Source organism: Rattus norvegicus, chromosome 6 (genome assembly GCF_021556685.1).
Source record: "Rattus norvegicus strain SHRSP/BbbUtx chromosome 6, alternate assembly SHRSP_T2T, whole genome shotgun sequence".
In the NCBI taxonomy this organism is placed as follows: Eukaryota; Metazoa; Chordata; class Mammalia; order Rodentia; family Muridae; genus Rattus; species Rattus norvegicus.
The window spans coordinates 13423168-13450656 of record NC_141539.1 but is presented as its reverse complement, the minus strand read 5'-3'; the positions used below and the strand labels follow the sequence as shown (position 1 = coordinate 13450656).

At 52.7% G+C, this 27489-nt stretch overlaps 1 protein-coding gene across 2 annotated transcripts in view; it reads left to right on the top strand.

Moving 5' to 3' along the window:
* The window catches only part of Ttc7a (tetratricopeptide repeat domain 7A), a 103377-nt gene that overhangs the window by 33858 nt on the left and 42030 nt on the right, over nt 1-27489 (top strand). Inside the window, exons 6-13 of one of the 2 annotated variants that reach the window (NM_001100756.1) lie at nt 4476-4554; nt 5320-5477; nt 5964-6027; nt 15294-15431; nt 15981-16064; nt 20244-20348; nt 25868-25985; nt 26928-26985. In NM_001100756.1, the coding sequence (NP_001094226.1) occupies nt 4476-4554; nt 5320-5477; nt 5964-6027; nt 15294-15431; nt 15981-16064; nt 20244-20348; nt 25868-25985; nt 26928-26985 (804 nt within the window). Of the gene's footprint in view, nt 1-4475; nt 4555-5319; nt 5478-5963; nt 6028-6745; nt 8748-15293; nt 15432-15980; nt 16065-20243; nt 20349-25867; nt 25986-26927; nt 26986-27489 lie in introns of those variants that run through there. The other variant, XM_087553660.1, reaches the window with a different exon arrangement.

The following is a 27489-nucleotide window of genomic DNA, read 5'->3' as shown; positions in this document are numbered from 1 at the left end:
AGAAAGAAAGCACTTGGTCATGGCATGGTGAACTGGGGTGAGCGCACAGTGAGGAGACAGGTGTGTCTCCAGGGTCTCAGAGTCGAGAGTGCTGGTGTCAGCCTCTTGGCCTTGGGTAGGCGACACCCAGAAAGACAGGCATCTTCCAGGTTTCAGTTCTCTATTAGAAGGGGTTGGGTGGGGGTATTTTATTTAGTTACATTTGCTGGTGTTGGGGGGCATTGCAGGTCAGCCTACATGCTTGCAAGTGCTCTACCACTGAGCCGCAGCAGCCTGTCCCACGACGGTAACTTCTTTTTTATGATAAATAAGAGACAGGTTCTCTGTAGCCCTGGCTGTCCTGGAGTTCGCTGTGTAGGCCAGGCTGAGCGCAGGGATCTGCTTGGCTCTGCCTCCCGAGTGCTGGGATTAGAGGCGTGAGCTCAAATTTCTTAAGGGCATTGAGCACATCGTGAGTTCTGCTTACGCTGGGCTCATGGAGCCTTGTGAGAAGTTCTGTAGACTGAAAACTGTCAAGGGCTTTGGAAAACTCTGCACTGCTGGCTGCCAGGAATGGTGGTGGGGGAGCTGCACTGCTGGCTGGGGGGGGGGGTAGGGGGTCAGGGGTCAGGGGATGGGGGAGGTGCACTGCTTGGGGTGGGAGAGCTGCACTGCTGGCTGGGAGGGTAGAGGGTAGAGGGAGATGCATTGCTGGCTGGGGGTGGGGTGGGAGCTGAACTGCTGGCTGGGGTGGGGGTGGGGGTGGAGGGGGCTACCGCACTGCTGTTACTCCCACCTTCCTCCTGGACTCCTCTGTTGGCTGAGCTGCTAACGCCCCCACCACCCGCCTCTTGGCCAGTTGGACTTGACTTGAGTTGGAATAACCGGCTTCCTGGCTTCTCCCCATGCAGCCTGTTTCTGGGCCAGGGTTTGTTTGAGGCTCTGTTTGGATACTGTTAAAAGTGGGCAGCTTGGCTCACAAAGGTCATCAGGAGAGACCAGAACAAAGAGATCTTTCAAGCTGGCTTCTCACAGGGCAGCCAGAAAGGACCGGGAAAACCCCAGCTCCACCCAGCACAGGCAGCTGCAGGCTGGGCCTTTTGAGAACCCCTACCGAGACGTTTCTTAGAGGGGCAAGCTGAGGCAGGGGGCATTCTCAGCATGGGAGAGCCAAGCAACCAAGGCTCAGATCCCAAATCTCCTGTGTGGTCCTGACCACTGGAACTCTTGTATGGGTTGTTTCTTGAAAAACAGTCAATATGAATTAGGATCTACTCAAAACCTGCCCGAGGGTGCTGATTTACTCTGCAAAAAAAAAATTCCCAGGCGCCTATTCAGTGCCCAAATCTCTCACAGATGTGAAAATTATTTAAAAAGCAAGTAAAACCCTTTGGAATTCAGGCTTGTGTTTGAATGCAGCACTCAGTCCTATGTGTCACGGGAGTGGTCAGTGCCTGGACATCAGCACCCCTTCCCCGGCGTCCGTCCGTCCGTCCAGGAGCAGCCTGTCTGCTGGTCCTGGGCTGTGAGGCCTCTTTGGCAGTGACCGAGAGGACGCTCCCTCCTGTGGCTGGGGAAGAAGAACCATTAGGCACTCTTGGCTCTGGCCTCCTGTAGCAGCCTGGGCCAGGCTGCCAGGTCTCCTGTAGAGTGGAAAATCACCACAGCCCAGGAGTGGCCTGCTTCCTCGGAGCCACAGAGCCCCAGGCAGCCTCAGGGACCAGCCTGCCTCAGCCTGTGGACTCAGCTCTCCGCCCTCTTCCCTAACTGGCTCCCCACCTCACATCCATTTTCTTTTTTTCTTTCATTTATATTGAATATATACTCCTGGGTATGGGACCATCCACTGGCACCTACTGGTCAAACCAGTAGCCACACCCTTAAAGAAAACTGACTCCCTTCTCCAGAAGCCATCACTACCAATAACTTCTAAGTTAGGGGCGGGGCTCATGGGCTTCTCCTCCGTCCATGCTAGAATGTGGATGGGCTTCATCTCATTCCTGCAGCCGTTCTGCTGCCAGAGCATGAATACAGAAGTCCTGTCACATCTAGAAAATACTGCTTCGGTCTGGTCCTCACTGGCCTTGGCTCTTACACATCTTTCTGTCTCCTCTTTGGCTCCTGATTGAGGTGCAGGGGCTAGGACTTGCATTTCTATGTCCTCTTCGAGAACTTTCTTACTTCGAGAACTCTTCTTACCCACTGAACCGTCTTCCCAGCTCTGAACTGTCACTTCTAACAAGTCCTTGTTAGACTTGTGGGCAGGGACTGACTGCTCTTTGAGAAGCTCTGGTCTGAATCCTCATTTCCCGAGTGTACACAGAGGACTTTCAGTGGTCAGCACAGAGGAGTTAAGCAGTGCTCACACAACTTGTAAACATTACCTCTCTGCTTGAGAAACAAAACCAAAACCCACCAACACAACAAACCCATGGTTCCAAGGACTCTTTCTAAATTAGAGTGGGATATCTACCACGTAAAAAGAAGGAAGATTTAACCAAAGGTGTCACCTAAACAATAATACTGGTGATGGCCGTAACATCTGAGAAGGTAGCTTGCCAACAGGAGTCTGCAGACACTGGACTGAGCATAAGCCCGTATTTTGCAGATGAGACCATAGGCCACAGAGGTAAGCTTGCTTCCCTGATACAGGACAGGGTAGCAACACTGGGTCTTGAGGTATCTATCAGGAGTCTGAGGTTCCCTGCCTGCTTTATGCTGGCTTCTTCTGCTTACTGACTGACTGCCCATGCTCCAGGTCTCTGTACACTCTCAGGTTTACAAAGGCCTCGTTTAGAACCTTGGGAGTTCCTGCCGGGTTTGCTGTTGTTGTTTGGTTGGTTGGTTAGTTGGTTGGTTGTTTGGTTAGTTGTTTGTTTGGTTAATGAGTTGGTTGGTTACTTTGTTTGGTTAGTTTTTGGTTAGTTGGTTGTTTGGTTAGTTGCTGATTTGGGTGGTTGGTTAGGTGGGTGGGTAGTTGTTTAGTTGGTTGTTTAGATGTTTGGTTGTTTGGTGAATTGTTTAGTTGGTTGGTTTGTTGGTTGGTTAATTGGTTGGTTGGTTGGTTAGTTAGTTTTGTTAGTTGGTTGGTTAGTTGGTTGGTTGTTTGGTTAATTGTTTAGTTGGTTGGTTGGTTATTGGGTTAATTGTTTAGTTGGTTGGTTGGTTGTTGGTAGGTTGGTTGGTTGGTTTTTATGCTTCCCCAGAGGCAGAAGAATGTACTTGATATGTCAATCTTGTTCTGTTATTAGGCTCCCAGGCTACAAAGCCCCTGGAGACTGAGAAGGTAGCGGGTGACAGTGGCTTCCCCATGACCAGCTACAGCTTGGTCCCTCTCTGTGCTGCCCAGCAGCCTCTGCTTTTCCTTGTCTGAGGTGGTCCCAGGAAGATTCTGAGGAGCTGAGCAGAGCCAACCTTAGTTATCTCCTGATGAGCACAGGCTTCCGTCAGAAGGAGCCGCGGGGCCAGGGCTTCAGGAACACACGACTCTTGGCCTCAGGAAGCCACAGCCTGAGTCTTACCAGTCATGGAAAGTGACCTTGTGGGTCAGCGTGTGCTTCAGGAGAGAAACTAATCTGTATACAGTGCTGTGGGAGTAAAGAGCGGGTCAGGGAGCAAGGAATGATGTTAGAACTGGTATTTTTAAGGATGGCAGGGGGAGCATGTCTGAGACTTGACAAGAGAACTACGGTTATCCAGCAAAACCTTGCTTGAGTGGTGGGAGCTGAGATGTAAGGAGGAAAGCCAAGCAGCTCCAGAAGGTTAGGCGGAGGACGGCCACTAGATCCTTCCACCAAAGGACCTAGCCTCAGGTGGATGCTCCAGAGGGGGTTCTGTGTTGGCTAGACACCTCCAAGGATCATGACCCCACTTTCAAACTGTAGGACACAACCTATTTGGGTTGCAAAATGGACCAGGTATGCTGCAGCCAGCATCTTTAAGAGGCAGAGCAGGCAGAGGCATGGGTTGGAGCAGTCAGAAGTGGCTGCATGCAGATAGATAGTGGGTCAGGAACCCAGTTTTGTATAAGGAAAGCGTACTCAAATACCAAGTTGTGATGTGAGGTATATTTTTTCAGTGTGAGTCACGCTGTAACGCCCTGAGGGAGTGGGTCTGGCTGGTGTGCTCATCCAGGTGAGGCAGGCCCTGGTGGTACGGACCATTGAGGACGGATTTCAACATGGACCCATTGCACCATGGGTCAAATGGAGAGGCCAGAAAGTCCAACACAGCCCAAGGCACTTGGACCGGTGACATCTTACTTGTAGTACTGGTGTCTTTGTTATAAATCTGAAGCCCAAGTTGCTGAGCAACTTCCTTCTCTGCGTACCTGTCCTAGACCTCGAGGGTCCTGAAGTTACAACTCTGGCTTTTATCCCACTGACTGAAGGTGTTTAAAAAGCTCAAGCAGACAGGCAGCCTGTTAGGTGCTGGGCTATGAGGGTGTCTGTGGAGCTCAGCTAGCAACGGTCCCACCTTTTGCTATCCTATCCCAGGAACATCGTGAAAGGCATGAGAGAGCTCCGGGAGATTCTGAGGACCGTGGAGACCAAAGCGACGCAGAACTTCAAAGTGGTAATGTGGCGGTTGGCTGCGGCTGGTTTATGCAGAGGTCAATTTGGGTGGGAGACAACACAAGCCCTAGCAGAAGGCCCCTGACCTAAACATGCCACATGCATACCTGTGCCTACCCTCTTCTGCTCTCAGCAGACATTGTTAATTGATCCCAGAGTACTTTCCCGCCAAGCCTGGGAGGCACTCTCTTCATATCTTCTTCATCAGGGCACGGAAGACGAATGGCCTCTAACCTTAGAACACAACTGAAATCTACTACCATCCCTTGCATGAGCAAAACTGTCCTTCTGAGCAGTGCTCTTAACCTCTGAGCCATCTCCCCAGCCCTTCTTTATGGTCTTAAAAAATTCCTTTCGTAGTCCAAACTTAGGTCTGTGTTCTTAGACCTTCGTTCCTCCAAATTTTTATTTTATTATTCTCACAAGAATTTTGGGCCAACTTTCAGTCTCTAGATGGCGTCTGGAAGGGAGCCTCCTGTACCTGTGGCCTCCTGCCTTCTCCCACCCTTAGAAGGGACGGCAGAGTCCTCAGAGGGTAGAAGCGGATGGAGGAGAGGAGATATGGAGTAGAGCAAGGCCATCCCCTGGGGGTGTGGGGGCTTCAGTGGTACATGGGCTGAGCAGTGAGGGACTCAGGATTGAAGTTGTGGGGGCCTTCAGAGGCCCAGCACAGCATGCATTGGGTGGATTTGCTAATTGGGAAACAGAGGGCCACACAGGCAAGCAGAAGACAAGAAACCCGGCCTGTGTCTGTCCCTCTGGCCAGGTGGCAGCCAAGCACCTGGCAGGGGTCCTGCTGCACTCCCTGAGTGAGGACTGTTACTGGAGCCCCCTGTCCCACCCTTTGCCTGAGTTCATGAGCAAGGAGGAGAACTCTTTCATCACTCAGACCCTTCGGAAACCTCACCTCTACGAAGGAGACAAGTGAGTGTCACCTGCCCTGTTGTAGCACTCTGGTCTCGGATGTATACAGGTTCCGCTTCCTGCCGTGGCGTGGCCAGAGACTAAGCAAAGATGGTCTCTGGCAAGGTTGGGGGAGAATTCTTCATGGCTCCCCGAAGCCACTCATGTGGAGGTTGTTATCTTCCTGACGCACCCCTTTGAGGTACTAGTTGAAGGTGGAGCCTATACTCACCAGCAGGGCCTCTTGCTTTCTCCCCATGCCTCAGGCTGGGTGGGGCTGGATGAGCTATTTCTTCTGCATGACGGACGGATGGATGGCCGCAGCCTTTCAGGTTCTGAACTCCAGGGCTTGTAGGAGCTGCTCCTGGCATTCGGTGCCTGTGAATTATGCAGGAGAGGGTCACCTTACCAGGCTGATGTTGACTCGGGGCACCAGGACTGCTTGGGGGCCAGAGGTGCCGCTGGCGTGGGCTGGGCTGCAGTCAGGGATGCTGTTGTGTTTTCCAGCCTCTACTGCCCAAAAGACAACATAGAGGAGGCCCTCTTGCTGCTGCTCATCAGTGAGTCCATGGTAAGCCCCAGGCACCACTGACCCCAGTGGGTTGAGGTTATGGAGCGTGCTGGGATAGGCAGAAACTTTGCATGGTCTAGTGAAGCTCTGCCTCCCAGGGATGCCCGGAAGGTATGAGCTTCTTGCTTCTTACACACGCATACTCACACACATGCACACACACGCACATGCACACACACGCATACACGCACACACACGCACATGTACACACACATGCACACACACGCATACACGCACACGCACACGCACATGCATACGCACATGCACACACACATGCACACACACGCATACACGCACACACACGCACATGCACACACACGCATGCACACACACACTGCATGCACGCACACACACACAGCCATACTAGCTGTGCTGGACTATGCTGAGAGACCTAGCATCTGTCCCCGGTGGGTAGGGACTGAGCGTGTGAACCCCTCTTCTGGGATTACAAAATCTGATTATTACAAGTCAGCAGTCTGCACTGAGCAACCATGTGCTGGGTGCTGTGACTGACCTAACAGAACAGAGAGGGAGCAGGAGGAGGATGCATTTGGAGGCACAACTCCTGGATCCAGGCTCCAGCACTGCACTCGTTAGCTGGGGGCCAGGGACAAATCCTTCGGTCTCTCCGAAAGCCTCAGTGTCCTCTTCATAAGATGGTAACTCACAGGTAAGTGTGGCTCGAGTTCAAAGTTGCAACAGCTGTGATTATCTGCCTTGCCTGGCCCTGTCCTAGAAGACAGAGCAGAAAGCAAACTAGAGACAGGCCCCTGCCCTCACGGAGCTCACATCTTAGTAAGGGGTGGTGGTAAGGGGTGGTAGTAAGGGGTGGTGGTAAGAAAGCAGCAGTGGTTCCGGTATCCAGGCTCCCCAATGCTTGCATGCTATGGAAAAATCAGATCCGTCCCCAAACCCAGGGAAGATACTTGTGAGAGAGCGAGTGTGTGTACATGCCATGGTGACCGCAGTACTTGGCAGTGTTTTCAGAGTGCTTTGGAGGCTCCTCAAAGGAGAGCATGGTATGGATGGGTAGCCCTGGAGGTGTCAGATGAAGGATGGCCCTCAGGCTCCAAGGGAGGCCCAAGAAGGGGGAGCGTAGATTATAGAAGCCAGGCGGGACGAGGTATGTCTACATAGCCGCGTCCAAGTCCTTCAGTGTCGGAGCTGGCCATGTTGCTGAGCTGGGACTGCCAGGCCGTGAAGCAGGTGCCTTAGGTGAGCCGTACAGGAAGCAGACGTTGAGGTCCCAAGATGCCCTGAGCCGTGCCATTCACGACCACCAGTGATTCTTTGGCTGTCAGTATGAATGACGCCAGGGCTTGTCCCGGGCACATGGGTGGGTCACCTCTGGCTGCACAGGTCTCCTGTTAAGTACGGATGAGGGGGGGGACACTGGACTGCAAGGCAGGGAAACTGCCCTTCCTCAGACAGGCCAGGGCATTCGAGATGTGAGCCTTGTATAGCGCCAGCTGACCAGGCACAGTAGGCATCCTGGGTTCAGGCTTCTTGTTGTTTCATGGGGAGGGACACCTAGTGGATTAGCCAGATTTGGAGACCGGAAATGGCTTCTTTCTCTGACTACAGAGTAAATCTCACTTTTAAATTTTAGATTTTTTTTTTTTCTGAGAGGTTTTCTCTGGGTAACCCAGGCTGTACTAGAACTCTGGCCTTGGACTCAAAGAGATGCTGTCTCTGCCTCCCTAGTGCTGGGATTAAAGGCGTGTGCCACCTCTGCCCAGCTTAAAGTTTAGAATCTTGAAGAATGATTGGAGCCCCTCCACCCAGCCATGACACCACCTATGCCCTCCTGTGAGTCTGCACTGAGCTTACCTGTTTCTGGAGATGTGGGCACATGTCACCCTTGTGTAACTTACAGAGCGCAAAGGTAAATGCAAGACCCCGTGATGTTGAATCATGGGAAATTACCTATTTTCAATTATTTATGGCTTACAAAAAATGATTTTCGGGGCTGAGATGCCCTTCCGTCGGGAGAGTACTTGTTAACTTGCACAAAGCCCCAGGCTTGTTCTCCAACATGACTTGAAACCCATTTTATGCCTCTAATCTTGGCACTCAGATGGTGGGTTCGGGAACGGCAGGAGGGTCAGAAAAAATAAGGTTATTCCCAGCTAAAAGGAGGTTTGGGATCAACCTGGGCTACCTGAGAACCTGTCTCCAAAAACAAAAAGCAGGAGAAAGTTATGTCAGTTACTACTGTTGTGTCCCCATTTTACAGATGAGGAAGTAAGGGAAGAGCTGCAGGGTGGGTATATATCTTGATCAAGGTCACATAATAATAAGCTTTGTTTTCATGATGTGAACCACATCCCTCACTGAGTTTCTACAAGCACAAGGCCCAGAGCCCAGGCTCCTGGATTGAAGTCTCGGATCTGCCCCATTACCTGTTCTGATCCTTACTTTTCTCATCTATAAATGGGCCAGTGCAGGAATCTTGAAAATAAAATGCATGATGTCATGGGAGAGTCTGTCTCCTCGGAAGACACGAGTGCTTGGTTTTAACTGCCAGCATGGCACAAGCCAGAGACGCCTGGGAAGAGGACCCAGTGAGATTGCGCACAGATCAGATTGGCCTGTGGGAGTGTTTGTGGGGTGTGTATTGATTATACCCGTTAGGTGGGAAGAACCCATCCTTGTGGATGACACTGTTTCCTGGGCAGAAGATTTGGGACTGTAAGAGTGGAGAAGATGATCTGAGACAGGTACGCCTGTGTCATTTGTCCCTGTTCCTTCTGCGTATGTGATGTGACCAGCTCCCTCAAGACTTCCCTGCTATGATGAATGTAACCTGGACCTGTGGGCTAAAATAAGCCCCTACCCCGTGTCTCTCTGTCCATCCAGCGCTCCTCTCTCTCTCTCTCTCTCTCTCTCTCTCTCTCTCTCTCTCTCTCTCTCTCTCTCTCTCTCGTATCCTGGGCTCTGTTGCAATGTTGCAACTCACTGTCAGATTCTTCAGGGATTGCATATCAGAGGTTTACATTACAATTCATGGCTTGGCAAAATTATAGTTATAAAGTAGTAATGAAGTAATTAATAATTTTATGGTTGAGGGTCATCAAAACCTGAGGAACTGTGTTAAAGGGTCACAGCACTAGGAAGGTTGAAAACCACAACACTGTGTAGACAGGCTGGCTTCGAACTCTCTCTGTCTCCCAAGCGCTGGTATTAAAGACGTGCACCACTACACCCTGGCTAGCCCTCCTTTCCTGTCTTAAGTTGCTCTTGTTACATCCTCCTCCACCTCCTCCTCCACCTCTTCCACCTCCACCTCCTCCACCTCCTTCACCTCCTCCTCCTCCTCTTCCTCTTCCACCTCCTCTACCTCCTCCTCCTCCTCCTCTTCCTCTTCCTCCTCCTCCACCACCTCCACCTCCACCTCCACCTCCTCCACCAATTTGTATGGCTTCTTGTGCACCAGAGCCCAGGACCAGAGCTTGGGTGCCTCTCCTGCAAGGTGATTAACACCACTGAGCAGATACCCTAAGCTGCCCAGCGTCTCAAAGCAAAGACCTCCTAGAGTGTGGCCCATACCTGGCACAGATGACTTTCCCTGAACATGGACCTTTCTCCATGCAGCTGTTTCCTGTTTGCCTTGAGAGCAGCCCACTGACCTGCCTGGAGTTGCATGGCTCCACTCTGGTAGCCAAGTATGGTCCTGGGAAATTCTTTGCAGCGTGCTAGGTAGAGAAGCTACAGGGTTTGGGTTTGGTTTGCACGGTTGCTAGGAGGAGGTACTCCTTGGGTTGGCTGGTTTGTGTCATTCTGCCCATACCAACCCCAGCAGACATTTGGAAATGAGGTACTGGGGGAGGAAAGTCGACAGTAGAAACCGTAGAGTCCCATCTACAGAAGGCCCTCTCCTTCACCGCTGGCCTCTATGGCTCAGTGCTTCTCCAGAGACCCGTCCGGCCTTCCTTAACCCTGCTTCCCTCCACCTATGCTCTTCTCATTTGTTCTGTCTTGGTGCAGGGTCTCGCTATGTAGCTTTGGGTGGCCTGGGACTTACTATGTAGACCAGGTGGGCCTTGAACTCACAGAGATCCACCTGCCTGTGCCTACCATAGTGTGATTTCTGAGCTCAGAGGACAACCTGAGGAAGCCAGGTCTCTCAGTACGTGGGTCCTGAGAATCAAAATCAGCCCCCCACCCACCCACCGAGCCGTCCTGCCGACTCCTGCAGTTGCAGTGTTGATTGTTCAGAAAGTGGACTGTGGGTTGTGTCAGGTCCTGCTCTGACCCTCAGCTCAACCCTAAGGTTCCATGAACTTTCAGCATGGCGTCTGTGCACTTGAGGGGTTTTCCTCACCTCTCTGCTGCTGGCTGGTTTTGGCTGTAGATGACAGGCCTGTAGGAAAACCTCTAGAGCAGCCGCTGGCAGCCTTGACTGTGACTTTGCAGTGTCCCTTCGACTGACTGTGGTAAAAGCCACTCCTGCAGTGCAGCCACGTCCACTGTCATCGTTGCCCCTCACTTCCCGGTCGTCCAGAGCCCCACCCACCAGAGGATATTTGTGGGTTTTTTTCCTTTGTTTTTTTGTTGGTGCTTGTCTGAGTGTTGAAGCCACACTTTTAGGGTTAGAACTCAGAGAGTGGTTGTGCAGGATCTATGTGCGTGTCTGGTGCCAGCATACGGCTTTCCTGAGCTCGCCTGTGTGGTAAGATGCAGGGACATGCCTTCGAAGAAGACAAATAGAAATCACCAGGGTTTCCCCAGTAACGTAAGGGATTTGATTTATGACTGCTTGAAGATTCGTGTATTGGCCCTGCTCTGTGTCTTTGGGGCTTTCAGAGCACTTCACAGTCCACTCACTTGGGTGCACACATCTACCGGTTACCCACCAGCCACTGTCTGTGCTCGCACCCGTCTATCGCCCACCCACCTGTCTGTCCACTCACACAGTCTATTCGTGTGCTCAGCGTTAGCCACCCTTAACCTTTTTGAGAGCTGTACTGTGTGCTGGGCCATGCTCACAGCACGTCGCATAAAATAAAGAACGCTTTAAAGTCCTTGTCCTCAGTGTGCTCCCACCTAGTGCAGTGAGGGCCAGAGCCAGCTGAATTGTTGCTATTGGGTTTTTTTTTTTTTTTTTTTTTTTTTTTTTTTTTTTTTTTGAGCCGGGGAAGAATTCATTGCTAGTGTGGCCTCTCAGCACTGCAAGGTACAGAGGCCTGATATGGAAGACGTGTGGAGGTTGGGGGTGTCTCTGGGGATGGGGACCCTGCACCTTATCAAACCAGCTCTGCGTTGTACCCGTGCCAGGCTCCTGGCTGTGCAGATCCTGTGTTTGTCATTCAGAACTAAGCAAGATGACTCTTCTCTCCCTGCACTGTTTCTCATCTGTAAGAGGGGGTTAATAAAACCTCCGTGGAAGGAGTTTGGGTGGATTAAGAAAATGGTCACAGAGCTATCTCTTTGGGTTGTTCAGTGCGTGTTTTTGTCCTGGGGTAGGGGAAGCCTGGGTTCTGACTCAGTTACCTTTGAAAACTCGTAGGTTTCAGTCTCGCTGGGGACTGAGTGCATTTAGTGTGCTGTTTTAAAGAAAGGGACCTCCTAGGCAAGGCTCCATTTGGGACTGAGCAGATGACACACACGGTGTCCCAGCTTTTGGCACCTTGCTTGCTCAAAGGCGAGGGTTTGCTCTGCAGAAGGCTGCCAGCTCAGAGCCCATGGTTCAGTACCCGTGACAGAAAGACTGTGACATCTGCCACAGGAACTGTGTCACCCGGTAGATGAAACCTGTCACAGAGCACGCTAGCTCTTGGCTCTGTGGACCGGCAGCCCAAGAACTGGTGGTAATTATGTCTGCCTGTGGGGGACACCAGCAGGAGCCAAACACAACATGACACGCCTCCAGGGAGGGGTATCCCTGGGTACAGATACTTTCTAGACGCTTCTTTCTGGGGTCGTTGTTGGGATGCCAGCAGCAGGTCCCGAGCGAGGCTCACTTGCTTGATGGGGAGACTGTCTCAGGGAAGCCTCTGAGTAGGGCTGGGCCTCTCGCTTCAGGAACCCGATCTTTGCAAGGAGACCCTGTCTGTATTCTGCTTTGGTCCCTTCTCCAGCGATGCCAGCCCAAGGCTAGCAATATGTCAGTAAGGACTGCTGGACTTTCCAAGAGGAACCTGGAATCGGGGAAATGGTGGGGGAAATCAGAATGTCGGCGATTCAGCTGTCTCTCTGCCTTCAGGGTGGCCAATGTCAGCTTACTCAGCCTCGCTCAGCCATCCTCAGTCAAAATGGGGTGAGAGAAGGCAAGAGGGCTGTGGGAATGACGCGGTGCTATATGGAAGTCTTCCATTTCCCGTCTGGGTCCAGGATGGAGAAGACAGCAGGGCTGGACAGAGGTGGAGGTCAGAGGCAGCTGAGCAGCATCCAGAGGTTGGGAACGGCCAGGATCTACTTGGTGTTCAGGGAAGCCGCGGGGCCTGGTCTGGCATTTAAGCGCTCCTCCAGGTTTTCGGCCTCCTCTGGGAAGGTTATGTTTGTCCCACTGCTGTTGGGTTCATGAGCCGGATACATTGATGGGAATGAGAAGCCCCTTTCTGAGGGGGAGCTCAACAAGGGTCATGCCTGCCTGAGAAAATGAGCTTCCTGTATTTGTCTCAAGGCATTCGTCCAAGGAGCAGTGGTGGCTCCTGATGGGCATAGAGCGGGTAGATAGATGGTGGTCTCCTGGTAATCTGAAAGCCCTAGTCTGGGAGAGGCTGTCCTGGGAAAACCACCACAGACAGGGGTGAGTTACAGACACCTCTGGGGTCCTGCCTAAGGACCCAATGCTTGACTTAAGTAAGGGCAGAGCATCCCACAGCAGGAGCCAAAGGCTGGCTGTGGGAGACACAGCAGACATGGTGGGCAGGGAAGAAGCCAGAAAGAAGACTCACCCTTATCCTGAGAACAGCACAGATGGTGATGGGTGAGAGGACAATACAGTAGCCATGTGTTTACACTAACAAGTGCGTCCACGGCTCACACTGTCTTGGGTCTGGAAGTCTTCACTGGATCTGAAGTCTTTCCAATGAAACCAGGACTCAGGCTGCATGTAGACAGGAAAGGGGAAGACTGGGCTGGTTTTAACCTCTGGACAGGCTACTGGTGAAGCCTGGGGCCTCTGGGGAGGGATGGGAAGGCTAGGGTGCTCCTGGGGAGGAATTGCAAGTCTAGTTGTGGGGCCCCCTGCCTCTGAGGCTTCTTCTGGCTCCTTTGTGGCTCACAGGCCAAGTACCTAGACTTCCCTTTTTTCTGCTCCAGTCCCCACCCAACCCTGTTGCTATGGTTACATACACAGGCACTGCCCAGCAACCAGCACTAGCCCAGCGTGTTGTAGTTTTTTTAATCCTGTTCCCAAACCACGGTAGCAGCTGGGCTGACCTCTGCTTCCGGCTGTCCTGTGTAAACACACACACACACACACACACACACACACACACACACACACACACACGTTCTAAGGAAGACTTAACCTGTCTTGTGTTTCATCTGCCCTGATCACACCCAGTTCTGGAAATCCACCGGCTAACCCCTAGTGCACACACCACACACACCCAGGGGCCTGTCCTCTTAGGGCAGGTTCTACAGTAGACGAAGAAGGAGTTTCTATGTCAGCCCAGAGAAGTCTTCCTGGTCTGCTCTGCAGAGGTGGATGTATGAAGTTCTGGGTTCAGCAGCTCAGCCTAGAATAGCATGCCCTGTCACACAGTGATGAGCCGGCTGGGGCTGCCAGGGTCCTGGTGTGTGAGGCCCAAGGAGGCAGAGAGGTGGGCCAGCTCTAGGAAAGCAGCCATCAGAGCTGGGTGTTGCCAGTGAGCTGATACAGAGAGCTGCACAGTGACCAAACTCAGTTGAGCCTGGAAGACAGGAAACAGTGAGGTGAGTGCTTTGTGACTGGAGAGAAGTCAGGGAGGGAGGAGCAGACAGAGAAAGGCATTTAAATGCCTTTCTGAGGACAGTGGTGACAAGTATATTCCATACTATGCTCCCAACATGGCTTCCGTACAAGGTGGTTTCCCCAGTCCTTGAAAGTGCCCGTGAGGTCCCCTCTGTCTTAGAGATGCCGACCTTACAGAGCACCTGGCCTATCCCTTGATCCTGATTTCTCCTTCCTACTAGAGTCCAGCACCCATGTATAGATGCCCCCTCCCTGACCTCTGTTCTTCATCCTCTCCTTCCCTCCCCACTGCTGCCAGGGGGAGCCCATCTCCACGTCCCCGCTGGGTGCCTAGCCTAGCACTGAGCTGCTGGAGCGGGAGAGGGAGGAACATCGCTAGGGCTGAAGCACAGGTTGTGTTCCTGCGTGGCCGTGTGGGTGGGTTTCACCAGGAGGGAGAGAGGATTTCTTGGCACTTTCCCTTCCTTAACTGTCGGCAGTTCCTGGCTAGGTTTAAGGCTGGCTCTAGCAGTGATCTCTCTGAGGATTTCCTACCGTTCCTGGTACCTTCCCCCAAGCATCCTCTCCCGGGCCATCTGTGTTTCTCGAGGAGGAGGAATACATATTACCAAGGAGCTTCAGCCCCTTGGCTACAGGAGGGAGAACGACTCCATGCAGGAGCAAACAATGAGGGTGACTGGTACGCAGGATGGGGCCTTGGATCTGGCAGGATACTCAGGTTTCTGGGTCAAGTGCCTTCGTTCTATCCGGCAGGCCAGTCCTTGGTTGACCCACAGCCTCTGGGAACCAGGGTGGACTCAGACAGGATAGGCGAAGGTAGACAAAGACCGCTTTTGCTGAAGGAGAGGATGATGGGAGGCATCAGCAAGAGGGTGTGGTTAGATCTCAGCTAAGCCAAGCACAGGCATGGGAGTGCATGAGAGTCACTGCAGATGTCCCTGCCCTGTTGTTGCCCAGAGGTTCCCACAACTGTTGTGACTGGGTAGCTACTCTTAGAGTAAGCGTGAATGAGAGAGGATCTGGTGATGATATTATGTGTGGAGCAAAGAGGGATGCCAAATGCTAACAGTCCCAGACGCATTCACATGGAAAGCACATGGCCGCAGCACTGACCCTGCGGCTTCATCTGAAATCGTGCAGAGTTCCAAAGTGAACACCAGGACCTTGAGCCTTAGATGACCTCTCCCCCACCTGGACCAAGCTATCTTTGGAGGGAGCTTTGCCGGGACAGGGGAGGCCATTTCCGAGGGTGTGTTCAGTTTCACTGTGGCAGCAGTGAAATGTGACAGTAAGTGGGGTTAGGAGTACAGGCCCCTGATTTGTCTACCCTCGCCATCTTTCCCAAACTACCTTTCACCCACAGGCAACTCGGGACGTGGTACTGAGCCGGGCACCAGAGCAGGAGGAGGACCGGAAAGTGAGCCTGCAGAATGCTTCAGCCATTTACGACCTCCTAAGCATCACACTGGGCCGGCGAGGCCAGTATGTCATGCTTTCTGAGGTAGGGTCAGTCACTCAACCTGCCTCACTTCCTGGGAGTTTAGTAAGTCGCAGAGGGAATCACGTGAGGTGACCATTGGCCCTTCCTCTCTTGCTCTCCTGTACGTCTCACTAGCCCTGTGACCTCTCAGTCAGTCACTCTAGCCTGGTTCATGGTTCATTCTCTGTGGAATGCTGGTAATTAGAGACCTTACCTTCGGGTGGTCAGGAGAGAGGGATGAGTTGACATGTAAAAAGTGGAGAGCCCTACCTCGTCCCTGTGATAACAAACACTGGTTATTTTTATTGTACACGCCTTATTTCACTTGCACATCAAATGGCCGCTGAAGTCACTTGTGTGCTATGGGGGTGGGAACTGAGAACTACAGAGGGCAGGACAAGTGTTATGTAGCCTCCCAGTGAATGTGTGGCAGGGACTGGATTACCCATTCCCAGGCTGCCCTGCAGCTCTCTGAAGGCAGTGACTTGGGTGCTGGTTACCCTGTGAGGGACTGGGATGACCTGGGCAGCTGGTGGAGCAGTACTGACCACCTTCCCCCCTTTCCCCCAGTGCCTAGAACGAGCCATGAAGTATGCATTTGGAGAATTTCACCTTTGGTACCAAGTGGCCCTCTCCATGGTGGCTTGTGGGAAGGTAAGGCACAGCAGAGCTGTGGGGGGGTGGGGGTTTAAACACCCACTCTGATCCCTCCCAGAGGCGGAGGACAGTGGTTTCTTGGATTTCTGTGCTGGAGAAGTTGGTATTGATTAGGAACTGTGACCCATTATTGGGATGGCTTCCTGAGGTGGGTGGGGAAGGCTCTGTGGGTGTTCCTCTCTTCCTGTGGTCCTCCACAGAGTGTTGCAGCTCTTCTGCTGTTGGCTCTAGAGGGGAACGATGTTCCTGCCCCAAATAGTTGTGATTTGGGAACGCACCTTGGGGGGTGGATAGCTGCTGCTGCTGCTGCTGCTGCTGCTGCTGCTGCTGCTGCTGCTGCTGCTACTGAATGTAGTGAGAGGTACCTGGGTGGAGACAGCAGAAGAGGCAGAGAGCTCTGCCCAGAGCCCGTGGCACGGCACCGGGATAGGCATTCGCCCCCCATCTGCCCAGCCCTTGCTCCAGCATTTCTGATTTTTTTTTTGCTCAGATCAGAACTACACTTATATAAGGCTCTATTTTCAGCAGCGACATGAAAGGAAAACCTTTCCGGAGCTGGGGGCTGAGGGGGATGTGACTGAGATCGCAATGAATGCAGGGAATAAGGTGGTCTGAGCTTGCAGACTGTTCCCAGAGCTGTAAATACCCAGAGCTCTTTTGTGGGGCTGAGGGAATCCCTCGCCCCCTGCCCATCTGTGCGGCTTTCCATTTCTAGCCCCACGGCCTCTCCGAGGGGGGCCCTCCCAAAGTGCCAGTACCGCCTCTGCAGATGGGGGAGTGCCAGCCAGCCCTGGGTCTCTGCAGTAAGACAGGCCAGGGCCTGGCGGGGGTGAGGGGGACGGGGAGGAGGACCAGGTGCTACAGTCCTGTCAGACTGTCTGCAGAACCTAGCCAAAGCCAGCGGGGAGGCTCCTTGGGCATCCTCTGCTGTGCATCGGTCTTCCCAGCCCTTCCGCATCACTGGCCCACCTCCCAGAGCACCTCAAAGTCACAGCATGACCTACGGCGGGGTGCCAGTCAGAACCCAAGGAGAATTCCAATACCGACAGGACTGGCCCTGCAGGATTAGAGGAGACTCTCCCAAGGAGCAATCAGTATCTGATAAATGGAGAGGTGGAGGGCAGCGGGAACTCCAGGCGTGGAGGAGAGTGTGAACCAGGGGGGAGGGGCCAAAACGATGCTGGGAGAGCTATGTAGGACTGGAAGGCACTGCCTGCCGAGTTGGAACGTTGGGCAGGACAGCGGATCCTGTGCACACAGCAGCTTCTTCTTACCCAACAGGGACACCTTTAGCCTTAGAATAGCAGAGGAGCAGCCCAGAGCCTGCACTGCTCAGTGGGTTGTTGGGTTTTTTTTTTTTAAACTACCCTCTTTAAAAAAAACAAAAAACAAAAAAAAGAACAAGAAAACTATCCATGGACGTTAGCTCCAATTTTGAGAGCCTCAGGAAAAGGAACCACAAATGTGGGGTCTTTCACCTCCTTATGGGGTAGCTGGACCCAAAGAGGTCCAGACTCCAGCCTCTGGGAAGCCATCCTTATTCTGGGTCCTCACGATCCAGCAGGGTGGCCATGGGGAGTTGGAGTGGTTAGTGCATTCCTCATATCTGAGGCTATGTTGGTTGCAGACACTATTGGTCTCCACCCACACGAGCCCCCAGTGCACTGGGAGATTGTTCTAGAAGGCATTCTCCAACCCCACCCACCCACCCCGGGAATCCTGCTTGCCAAAACCATTTTGCCTGACTCCTGGCAGACTTCAAAGGAGTGAGTGGCTAGAGACTGCCTTTGCTGAGCCCAAGGTAGGAATCCAGGTCCTTTTCCTTCCGGAAGGTGCGGCTGGGCAGATAGGAATATGCCTGATGCTCACCTCACAGGAATAACGGATGAGTTCTGTTGGCATGATTTAGGTCATTCCCTCTCTCAGTCTCCATGTGGCAGTTGCATTGGCTGCGTTGCTAGGTAACCAGCATGACAGGGGGAAAAAGAAGCCTGCTGCTCCTACTGCTGGGTCCTCAGATGGCTCCTTAAATAGCAGTGTTCTTCGGTCTGCGTGGGGGTGGGGAGGGAAGGGGTGGGGTGGGGTGGGAGGCAGTGAATGGACTGTGGAGGGTCAGGACTGGAGAATCCTGTGTTTCCAGGATGCAAAGGTCAGAGGCTGAGGAGAAGCCTGAGGCTTGCTGGGGTGTGTAGATGGAAGGACGGTGTTGAGGGACTTAGCGTGTCATTCCCAGGTGAGCATTTCCGAGGAGGTGGGCCCTGGCAACTACCACACAGCCTTCCTCGCTGCAGTCCACACTCCTGTTATGCCTGATGTTTTCTGGTCCTGGACTGTGCTCCTATCTTAGAAAGATGGAGGATTTGGGCATTTGTGTTCTTCCCCACTACCCCACTTTCTGTGATCTCCTGGAGGGCTCGTCTGTCTTCCTCAGCTGACTCCATCCCTCCAGCCCAGTACTGAGGCCAGGGCAGGCCCGGGATGAACATACCTACAGTTAGTCACCCTGCCTGCCTCCTTTTACTTTAATAAAACAGCCGAGGCTGAAGGATTTATAATGAAAAGAAGCTTATTTGCCTCAGTAGTTTTGGAACTCAAGGACAGGGTGCCAACATTGGCCACCTCAAGGCAGATGACAAAACAGGAGTGGAAACAAGTGGGAGAAATTGTACAACAAGACAGGAAGCCAGATGGGGAAGTACTTGAAAGTCTTGTTCATTTTATACCAGTCCCTTGCAAGAACTGTGAGAACAACATCCAGTTCTTTTAGGGCACACACAGTGACTGTTAAGTGTCTCCCAGGAGACCCCATCTCTTCATGGTTCTGCGACTTGGGGCTAACTACTCTGAGAATAAAGCCTCCAGCACGTGGAGAACACACTGAAAATGTACGCAAACCATAGCTCAGTCAGAGCCCCAGGGAATCTGTGACACCGGGTGGGTCTTCCATAGATGGGGAACAGAGAGGTAACAGGGGCGGGGAAACACACATTCCAGTCATATCCTACTGTGGGCGGGCGATGGGCCTGCCAGAACCCTCCTTTCCTAAGTGGTACCCCCCGAGTTCCTAGGGAAGAAGAGGGTCGGTTTTAGGAGCTCAGCCCGCAGGAGACCCCAGAATGTGGTAATGCTGCCGTCACACACATACGCCTGAGGTGCTCAGGTGGTTAGGAGCTTACCTACCAGCAAAGTTACGGTTCTTTCCTTTAGAACGCGTTGGATTCAGAAAGCAGGTCCAGGTTCCAGACTGTAGAACTGGACATACAAACACCCCCCCCCCCCGTCCCGGACACCAGCTTCTTCTGGCCAAGGTCATCACCACAGAGGCCATAGGGTAGTGTTTAAGAGTTAGGCCCATGCTATGTTCTAACCCTTTCTTGGTCACTCATTGGCTGTGTGGCTTTGAACCAGCTGCTTGACTACTTGGCTCTCTTCTCGGTTATAAACGGTCAGTCAGTTTGAAGTGACTAGTCTGTCTCAGCCATTCCCCTCCAGCGTGGCGTCATGCAGTGGCACAGACATATATACTAATAGGCGTGAGTGAGTGTCGACTAGACCTTATTTACAAAAGCAGACAGTGGGTTAGATTCAGTCTGCAGGCTCTTTTGGCAGCCACTGTCTTAGAAAAATGCCTGGCACATGATGAAACATTGAATACTATCTGTCATTCCTAATTGGAATGGTATGTCTGGGCCTGGGGCCCTTCCCTTCTGACCCTCCCCACCTCTCCTCAGCAAATCCCGATTGAGTCCTAGAGCCCGGGGGCTGGGGGAGCTCAGCTTCCTGTCTGGAGGTCTCCCTGACCCCCTTACTGTCTTCCCACCCTTTGCACATCTGTCCATCTGTCCAGTGCTGGTGCCAGCTCTCTTCTCTAAGGACAGGGTTAGCGCCTGTCTGTTCTCCATCTCTGTGGGTCTCATCTGAATCCTTTCTGTCTGTTATGTTAGGTGTTGCCACGTCACCAGAGGGTGAGCTTCGTGGTCTCCATTCTCCAATGGAGGGAAACAAGGCTCAGAGGAATCACCTGCAGTGAACATCATGGGGACTCCTCTCATTGGGCTCTCTTCCTGGGGAACAGAGCAAGAACTGTTGGGAGAACTACCCCCGAGGGCACAGGGCACCCTAGACTATGGAGACCTAGGATGGCCAGTGACTGTGTCCCCTCCTTTTATCCTGCAGTCAGCCTACGCCGTGTCGCTGCTACGTGAGTGCATGAAGTTGCAGCCCTCGAACCCCACAGTGCCCCTGATGGCTGCCAAGGTCTGCATTGGGTCCCTGCACTGGGTAAGTGACGTGTGAGGGTATGGCAGGCCGAGCTCAGGGTGGATGACCTCCTGGGGAGGCCTCTAGCAATGGGAATGATGTGGGGGTGTTTGCAGTAGAAGACGGGGTGCCACTAGTGTAGGGACAGGAGGGCCCACTAGCTTCATCTTGACAGTATAGCCCCAGTTGGGATTGTATCTGACGATGACTCAACTTTGAAATGTGATCGTCAGAGAGTCAAACAGATGGGAAGTAGTCTGGGTGGGGTGGCAGGTAAGACCTCAGAGGCCGAGACAGAGGCTGCAGATGACTTCATAGTTATAGAGGAGGGGAGGGGTCAGAGTCAATCCTAGCCTGAGACACATCAACGATGGCTCCTTGCAGCCTCTTCTAGGTTCTTATTGAACCCCTAGCCTGGCTCCTGCTGTCTCCTCCACACTTCTGCTGAGGCCACTGTTAGGAAAAGCTCTAGCTCAAAGGACATGTCTGATCAGCTGATGGCCTTCACGGGGGGGGGGGGGAATGGAAGGGGGGTCATGACAGCGTCCCCAAAAGGTCAGTAGCTTGAAGCAGTGAGAACACGGAGGGTCTGCAGTCCTGAGCTCTGGCCTTTGATGGGCTCAGACCCAGGACACTGGACCACAGGGAGTGCTGCGCTAACCGGTTCCTGCCTCCAGATGCTCTTCACTTTGGTCCCAGTCCGCTTCCTGGTGTGAGGGAGAGTCTCTCTTCTGTACTCTGAGTGACACAGAGCAGGTTCATCATCCCTCTCACCTGTCATCTCGTACCCCACATATCCTCTCCTGCACCCCATTCCTTCCTCTGCATTCTGGATCCAAAGCAAGCGCCCACTCTGCTGTAGGCGGCATGCAGCTGCAGGGCTGCAAGGCTGCAGGCTACAGAGTCCCAGGCCAAATCCTTGCAGCAGAGGGTGCTGGGAGCTGAAGGTGTGGAGGGCTGGGTTGCCCAACCCCCAACTCAGACTCCTTATTTCAGGGCATGGGAGGGAACCTTGGGCTCACCCCTTAGATGAAGCCTAAAATACCTGTGTCTCGGGGCGCAGGGGAGGGCACGTGTGCTCCCCTGAGCTGCCAGCTCCAGGGAGCTGTGAGCCCACCAATGGCGCCTTTGCCAGGAAGCCCTAAATTTAGGTCTTCCCACCATGGAGGAGCTGTTTCCCTCCAGAGTGTAATTACAGTGTTCGTGAGCATTCAGATTACATGGTAATAAAATTAGGATCAAATCAGTCCAAATTGAAATCAGATGAGTTAGGAGCAAAGTAATCAATGACAACATAAATAGAAAAGCCCTGAAGGAAGCTTAAACATGGAGACTTGTCACAAGAAAATGGGAGAAAGGCGGGCTGTTACCAGGGGCTGAGAATAGTTTGAGTGTTGGCTGGTTAGCACGGCTCTTCAGGGGAGTAGGGATGAGGCCAAGCTGTGCAGACTTCCTGACTTGGATGCTTCCTCTGGACACCTCTCACCCCCTCTTCTTTTATTAAAGTTAGTTTTCCTTTGTTTTTGTTCTTTGTGGCTGTTTTCCCTGCACGTATGTCTGTGCACTGTGTGTGCAATGCCCACAGAGGCCAGAAGAGGGTGTCAGATCCTCTGGGACTGGAGTTAAAGATGGTTGTGTACCACCGTGTGGTTGCTGGGAATCTAACCTAGATCTTCTAGAAGAACAGTCAGTGCTCTTAACTGCTGAGCCATCTTCTCAGCCCCACTTTGGACGTCTTAAAGTCTGGTTTATACACTCCTTGGGCATGGATTGAACTGTTGTATGCTTCTCCAGGGCAGAACCCTGGCTTTTCTGAGGCCAATGGGTGATGCTGATGAGTACCTATGCCCCTGCCCTCCAGAAACTCCGTCCCTTCACCGTGAACTTTGCCTGGTGTTTCCAAGTAAGTGCCTTCTGCATTTGCTTCCTGGCCACAAGGCAAATTTGGGGAGCAGATAGAAAAGAAGATGTAGACATTTTCTTGTCGTCCTCTGAACACATTTAAAATTGATTTAATTTTAAAAGTCGGGACCTCTTCAGGAGACACAGAGGACAGGGCGTGAGTGTATACTATATGCCACACAGACAGCAGAAGAGGTTGTGAAATAGGATGTCGATACTATGCAGAGGTCTGTCCTATGTCTCTCGTGGGGTCCTTATGCTCTGAGTGAGCAGATCAGGTGCGGGAAGGAGCCCAGGCTAAGGAAAAGATAGGGGTCAAGTCCTTTAATGTGTCTCCTCAACTGCTTATGACTCTGAGGGAGTTGTTCTCTCTGTGAGTGCCTCGGTTCCCTCATCTATAATCTGGGAGCTGGCATGCCGCTAATCAGGTGGCCGTGAGCCTTAGGAGATGGCGTGTCTGTGTCTGGCACATTGCAGGTATGTGACAAATGGTGGCCAATATTGTTTACGTACGGCACCTTCAAAGTAGTACGCATTTAGAGATGGGTTGTTCACGGAGCACAGAAGCACAACGGCTCTCTTGCCACTGCCTTGTAGGTTTGAAAGTACTTACTACTCCCTGAAGAAAAAAGCAGATTTTCTGCAAAGCAGGAAAAGCTACAGGAAGGGGCCCAGGAGAAACCGGAGGTCTTTACACAGAGCCCACAGTCTCAGAAAGGCGCTCTCTCCAGTCCCTGGGAAGAGAGGAAGCAGGAGGGGCATCTGAGGCAGTGCGGGTGAATGAGGCTGTAGGCGGTAGAAGGCAGCCCTAGCCCAGCGCGTATGCCAGCTCAGCTCCGGGTCTGCTGTGCAGGAACCAAATTAGGAAACCCTCCGAGATAGAGAAGCCTGGGCAAGCACACGGCGTTTCCTTACTTACCAAGAGCGCAGTGGAACCGCCGGAGAGTCACACCCCCCCCCCCCCCCCCCCGTACAGAGAAGGAAACTGAGAGAGTGCAAAGGGTAGTCATGGACCCCTCCGACTGGTGTAGGCTCGAGTCACACACAGCTCTACCATTTGCTGACTGGCTGACATTGGGCTGGAGGTCACATAAGCTCCCCATACCTTATAACCTCCTGCTGTGGTGCTAGGACACGACTGTCAGGCCTCAGGCTGCTTAGAAATCCAGAGGCAGGGGTATCTTCCCTAGACGGCTCTGTGTGAGCATTAGAGACACCATCAGAGTGGGGTCAGGAGACAGCATTGGAAACCTTTGTCTACTTGTATTCTGACAAGAAAGAGGACCCTCTACCACAGCCCCCAGAGGACCACTGGCTGCCTAAATTGGAGGCAAGGAGGAGGTGTCTGGAGTCTGGACCTGAGTTCACAGGAGGAAGCTGGCAAGGATAGAAATAGTGTTGGGCAGCCAGGAACCCCCCCCCCCACACACACACCACACACACACACACACACACACACACACACACACACACACACACACACCACAATACACATAGTCACTGCTGTTGGTCTTGACAACTACTTAAGCACACCAGACATCCCAGTCTCATGGCAGCAGTCCTCCCAGCAGCCCTCTGCAGGAGACACTGTTGTCCCAGTTTACAGAAGCAGGAACTGAGGCCCTCAGGATAATCTCAAAGGGCTGGAGACCAGGCAGTGTGCCCAGTGCTCTGTCCCCATCAGCCCACTACTCTGCCTCTGTGAGGAGAGCCGACTCAGGAGTCGGGAACCGGTTCTGGGTTGGGAGCTAGTTCTGATTCTGTTGAACCGCAGAGCCAGGGCGGCAGGGCCAAATTCTAAAGCTTTCGGATTGCCACACCTGCTGCAGACGAAGAGAGACAGGCCCTGATAAAACATTTTGGATTTATTTAGTTCTCTTTTTGCTATGACAGCATCCCCTCCCCATTTGCTAGCTAAAGTACCCACATCTATTAATACCATGTGTAATTATTATATTGTACATTAACTTACTTGGAATCAATACTGTTTTTCCTTTATAATTACCACAGTGATTCCGCATGCAGAAAGCCTGCCTTGTGGGTGTCACCAGAACTCAAAATAGTGTTGGCCCTGTAGGGACAGTCATGAGTCTCAGGTATTTTCTCGTTTCTTACACAGTGGGCTCTCTGCCCTTCAGGTCTGTTAGCTTTCTTTTATGCATATGCCTCTTCATAGCGGGGACTTAGCTCACCCTCACCCATTGCTCTGCAGCTAACAGCCTCTGGCTCAGGCAATTCCACTGGAACCCAAGGAGAGACACTTAACCTGTGCACCCTCCCCAGCCATGGCCGGTGTCAGGGCTACCCTTCTTAAATCGCTTTAAGTCAGGATATTTGTAGGGTTCCACAGCCAACCTGAGTGGGAATCTGACCTCCACTGAACTGCCTGTGCGATTGTCTGTCTAGACGGAATACCTGTGACTGGGGCATGGCTGTCTGTCTGGCGCTGTGGAGAGGTGTGTGGGTGGGAGGGAGATGTTGAAGGAAGAACCCTGGCTTCCTGGAAGCCAATGTTCTGGACGATACATAGACATTCTCCTGTGCTTTGCACATAGCAGGTTAGGGGCGCTGACTTCCTTAGGGTTTCATTGCTGTGAAGAGACACCATGACCACGGCAACTCTTAATAAAGGCGAACATTTAACTAGGGGAGGTTCAGTCCACTGTCATGGCAGCAAGCACAGCAGCATGCAGGCAGACATGGCGCTGGAAGAGTCAAGAGTTCTACATCTTGATCCAAAGGCAGCCAGGGGGAGGGTCTTTTTCCACCCTGGACGGAACTTGAGAATTAGAAGACTTTCAAGCCCACCTGTACAGTTACACGCTTCCTCCAATGGGGCCATATTTCCTAATAGTGCCACTTCCCATGGGCCAAGTATATTCAAACCACCCCAGGCACCTAGGGAAGAGTTGGTGGCGACACACGGACATAGCCCTCACTCCAGCCCTACACCCAGGCCAGCCCCACTGCCACGGGTGCCACAGGGTGCCCATAAGTTCTGCCTCCCGGGCCTTCTCCTTGGGTCCCATGCTGTGTGTAATAATGTGTGCCCGTGAGGCCTGTGCCAGTTGGGCCTTTTCCAGCTGGAACAATCCTCGGCTCCCAGGACAAAAACAGCCCAAGGCCTTTTTCCCCTGAATGTTCAAGCTCACTGGCATCCTACTCCGGAAGGGAGGGAGCGAGCCCAAGACTAGCCTGTGTGGCAGCCCCCCTGCTCTGCAGGTTGGCCATGTTCAAAAGGCACATGTTCCCAAGGCCCAGCCCCGGGTCTGGCTCCCTGTCTGCTGGACGGCCCCTACAGGGGCCATGTGAGGAGGCGCCACACGTACTGACCTGTTTGGAGTTCACGCTCTCAGCACTGCAGGCTTTGGGGATTGTCTTTCTGGACGAGCGGGGACCTGTGACCTTGAGCGCTGACTGCTTGGGGGAACAGGTCCAGGGGGACATTTCCTGGTAGATCAAACAGCTGGTCTCCTGCTTAGTCGTGTGGCCTGGGTAAGTCACATTGCCTACAATCCCAGTGAGAGAAGCTGTTCTGTTTGTGGTTGCGGCCTACAGTGCCCCAGGTTGGTGACTGTGTCGCCTTCCCTGCTTAGGACAGCACAGCCCACCCCAGTGACCACTGCCTCTCTTTGCAGCTGGAAGAAGCAGAACACTTTGCCATGGTGGTAATTGGCCTTGGAGAGGAAGCAGGAGAGTTCTTGCCTAAAGGTTACCTGGCCCTGGGCCTCACCTATAGCCTGCAGGCCACTGACGGTGAGTGCCGGGCCCCAGGACTGTCTACTTAGGGATGTTGCAGCTTCCCAACGGCCTCCAGAGCTTGTCATTCCACTAGTCCTTGCTTCTCCACACAGACACTCTCACTCCTGTGGGACATGTGCATACACTCCCTGTCAGACACTTGTGCATACATATGACATGTGCATGTACATACACTACTATACACATGCATACATACCACACACATGTGCACACACATCCCTCAGTTCCAAGAGTTTCTGCTGATGTTCAGACAACCGCTAATGTGCTATTCCTCCTCATGGACCCAGGTCTGTCACCATGTAGGTGCTGCCCGGGCCACATTGCCTCTAGTGCTTCCTGTGTGCAGTGCCATCCATCCTTTACCCCACCATGACTTCCCTCTGCTCCTCATAGGCCTTCCTGTACCCTCAGCTCTGCAGTAATCCTCTAGGGTCTTTGAAATCCCTCCTCAAACGTGACACAGACTCAGGCACCTACAGGAGTATCATATGGTTCTTATCCCTCCTGCCTTGGGCCACATGCTTCATTCCCAGCCATTCTAGTTCAGCCTCCCCATTGAGGAGACGACACCTACTTTGATGTCTTGAAGTCTGGAGGGCAGGAGGTGATTTTGCCCGCATGTCATGGTACCTGCTCCTGTGTGTAGCCTCAAGTAACCTTGAAGTTGTAAAGGACAGTCCGGTACTGGCGATCTTCTGCCCTTCACACATTCCGCCATGGGACCTCCAGGCACTGTCATCCTGGCTAGTGAGGTGGTCACCAATCCTTAGTTATAGTCCGCTTCTGCCACGGCAGTCTCGTATCCTGTCACTGCACCCTGAGGATGCAGATGAAACCCTTATAGGCTCCTTCCTTGCCAAGTTCCTGTGCTCTGGGGATGGGCCCGAGAGATTTGCACTTCCTTAGTGACCTCTCAATCTGTTGTGTCTCCTGCAGCCACCCTGAAGTCCAAGCAAGATGAACTTCACCGCAAGGCACTGCAGACACTGGAGCGGTGAGGACACCTAACCCTGTGCCTGTTTGTGTGCAGGATGATAAAACAAAGGGCCCACGATGCAGTTTCGCTCTCTGGAATGCATGTTCCTGTCTCCCTTTTATGGCTAAGGAAACCAAATTGCCAGGGGTCACCCAGCAGGCAGGAGTATGTTGTGGTCAAGAGACTTTGTCCTTAACCCTGGGCACTGGAGAGCCCAGTGGTCAGCTCCAAGCTGTGTTGCTCTATCTGCGGTCCAACTCTTGTTCACGGGGCTCTCAGGTGTCCACTGGTGTCGTGATACAGGACAGAAGGTGGGAAAAACAGCCTAAATGGCAGTGCTTCTCAACCTGTGGGTCGCCTTGGGGGTGGCATATCAGATATCCTATATATCAGACATTTACATTATGATCCACAACAGTAGCAAAATTACAGTTATTAAGTAGCAATGAGGTAATTCTATGGTTGGCAGTCACCATACCTTGAGGGACTGTATTAAAGGGTTACAGCATTAGGAAGGTTGAG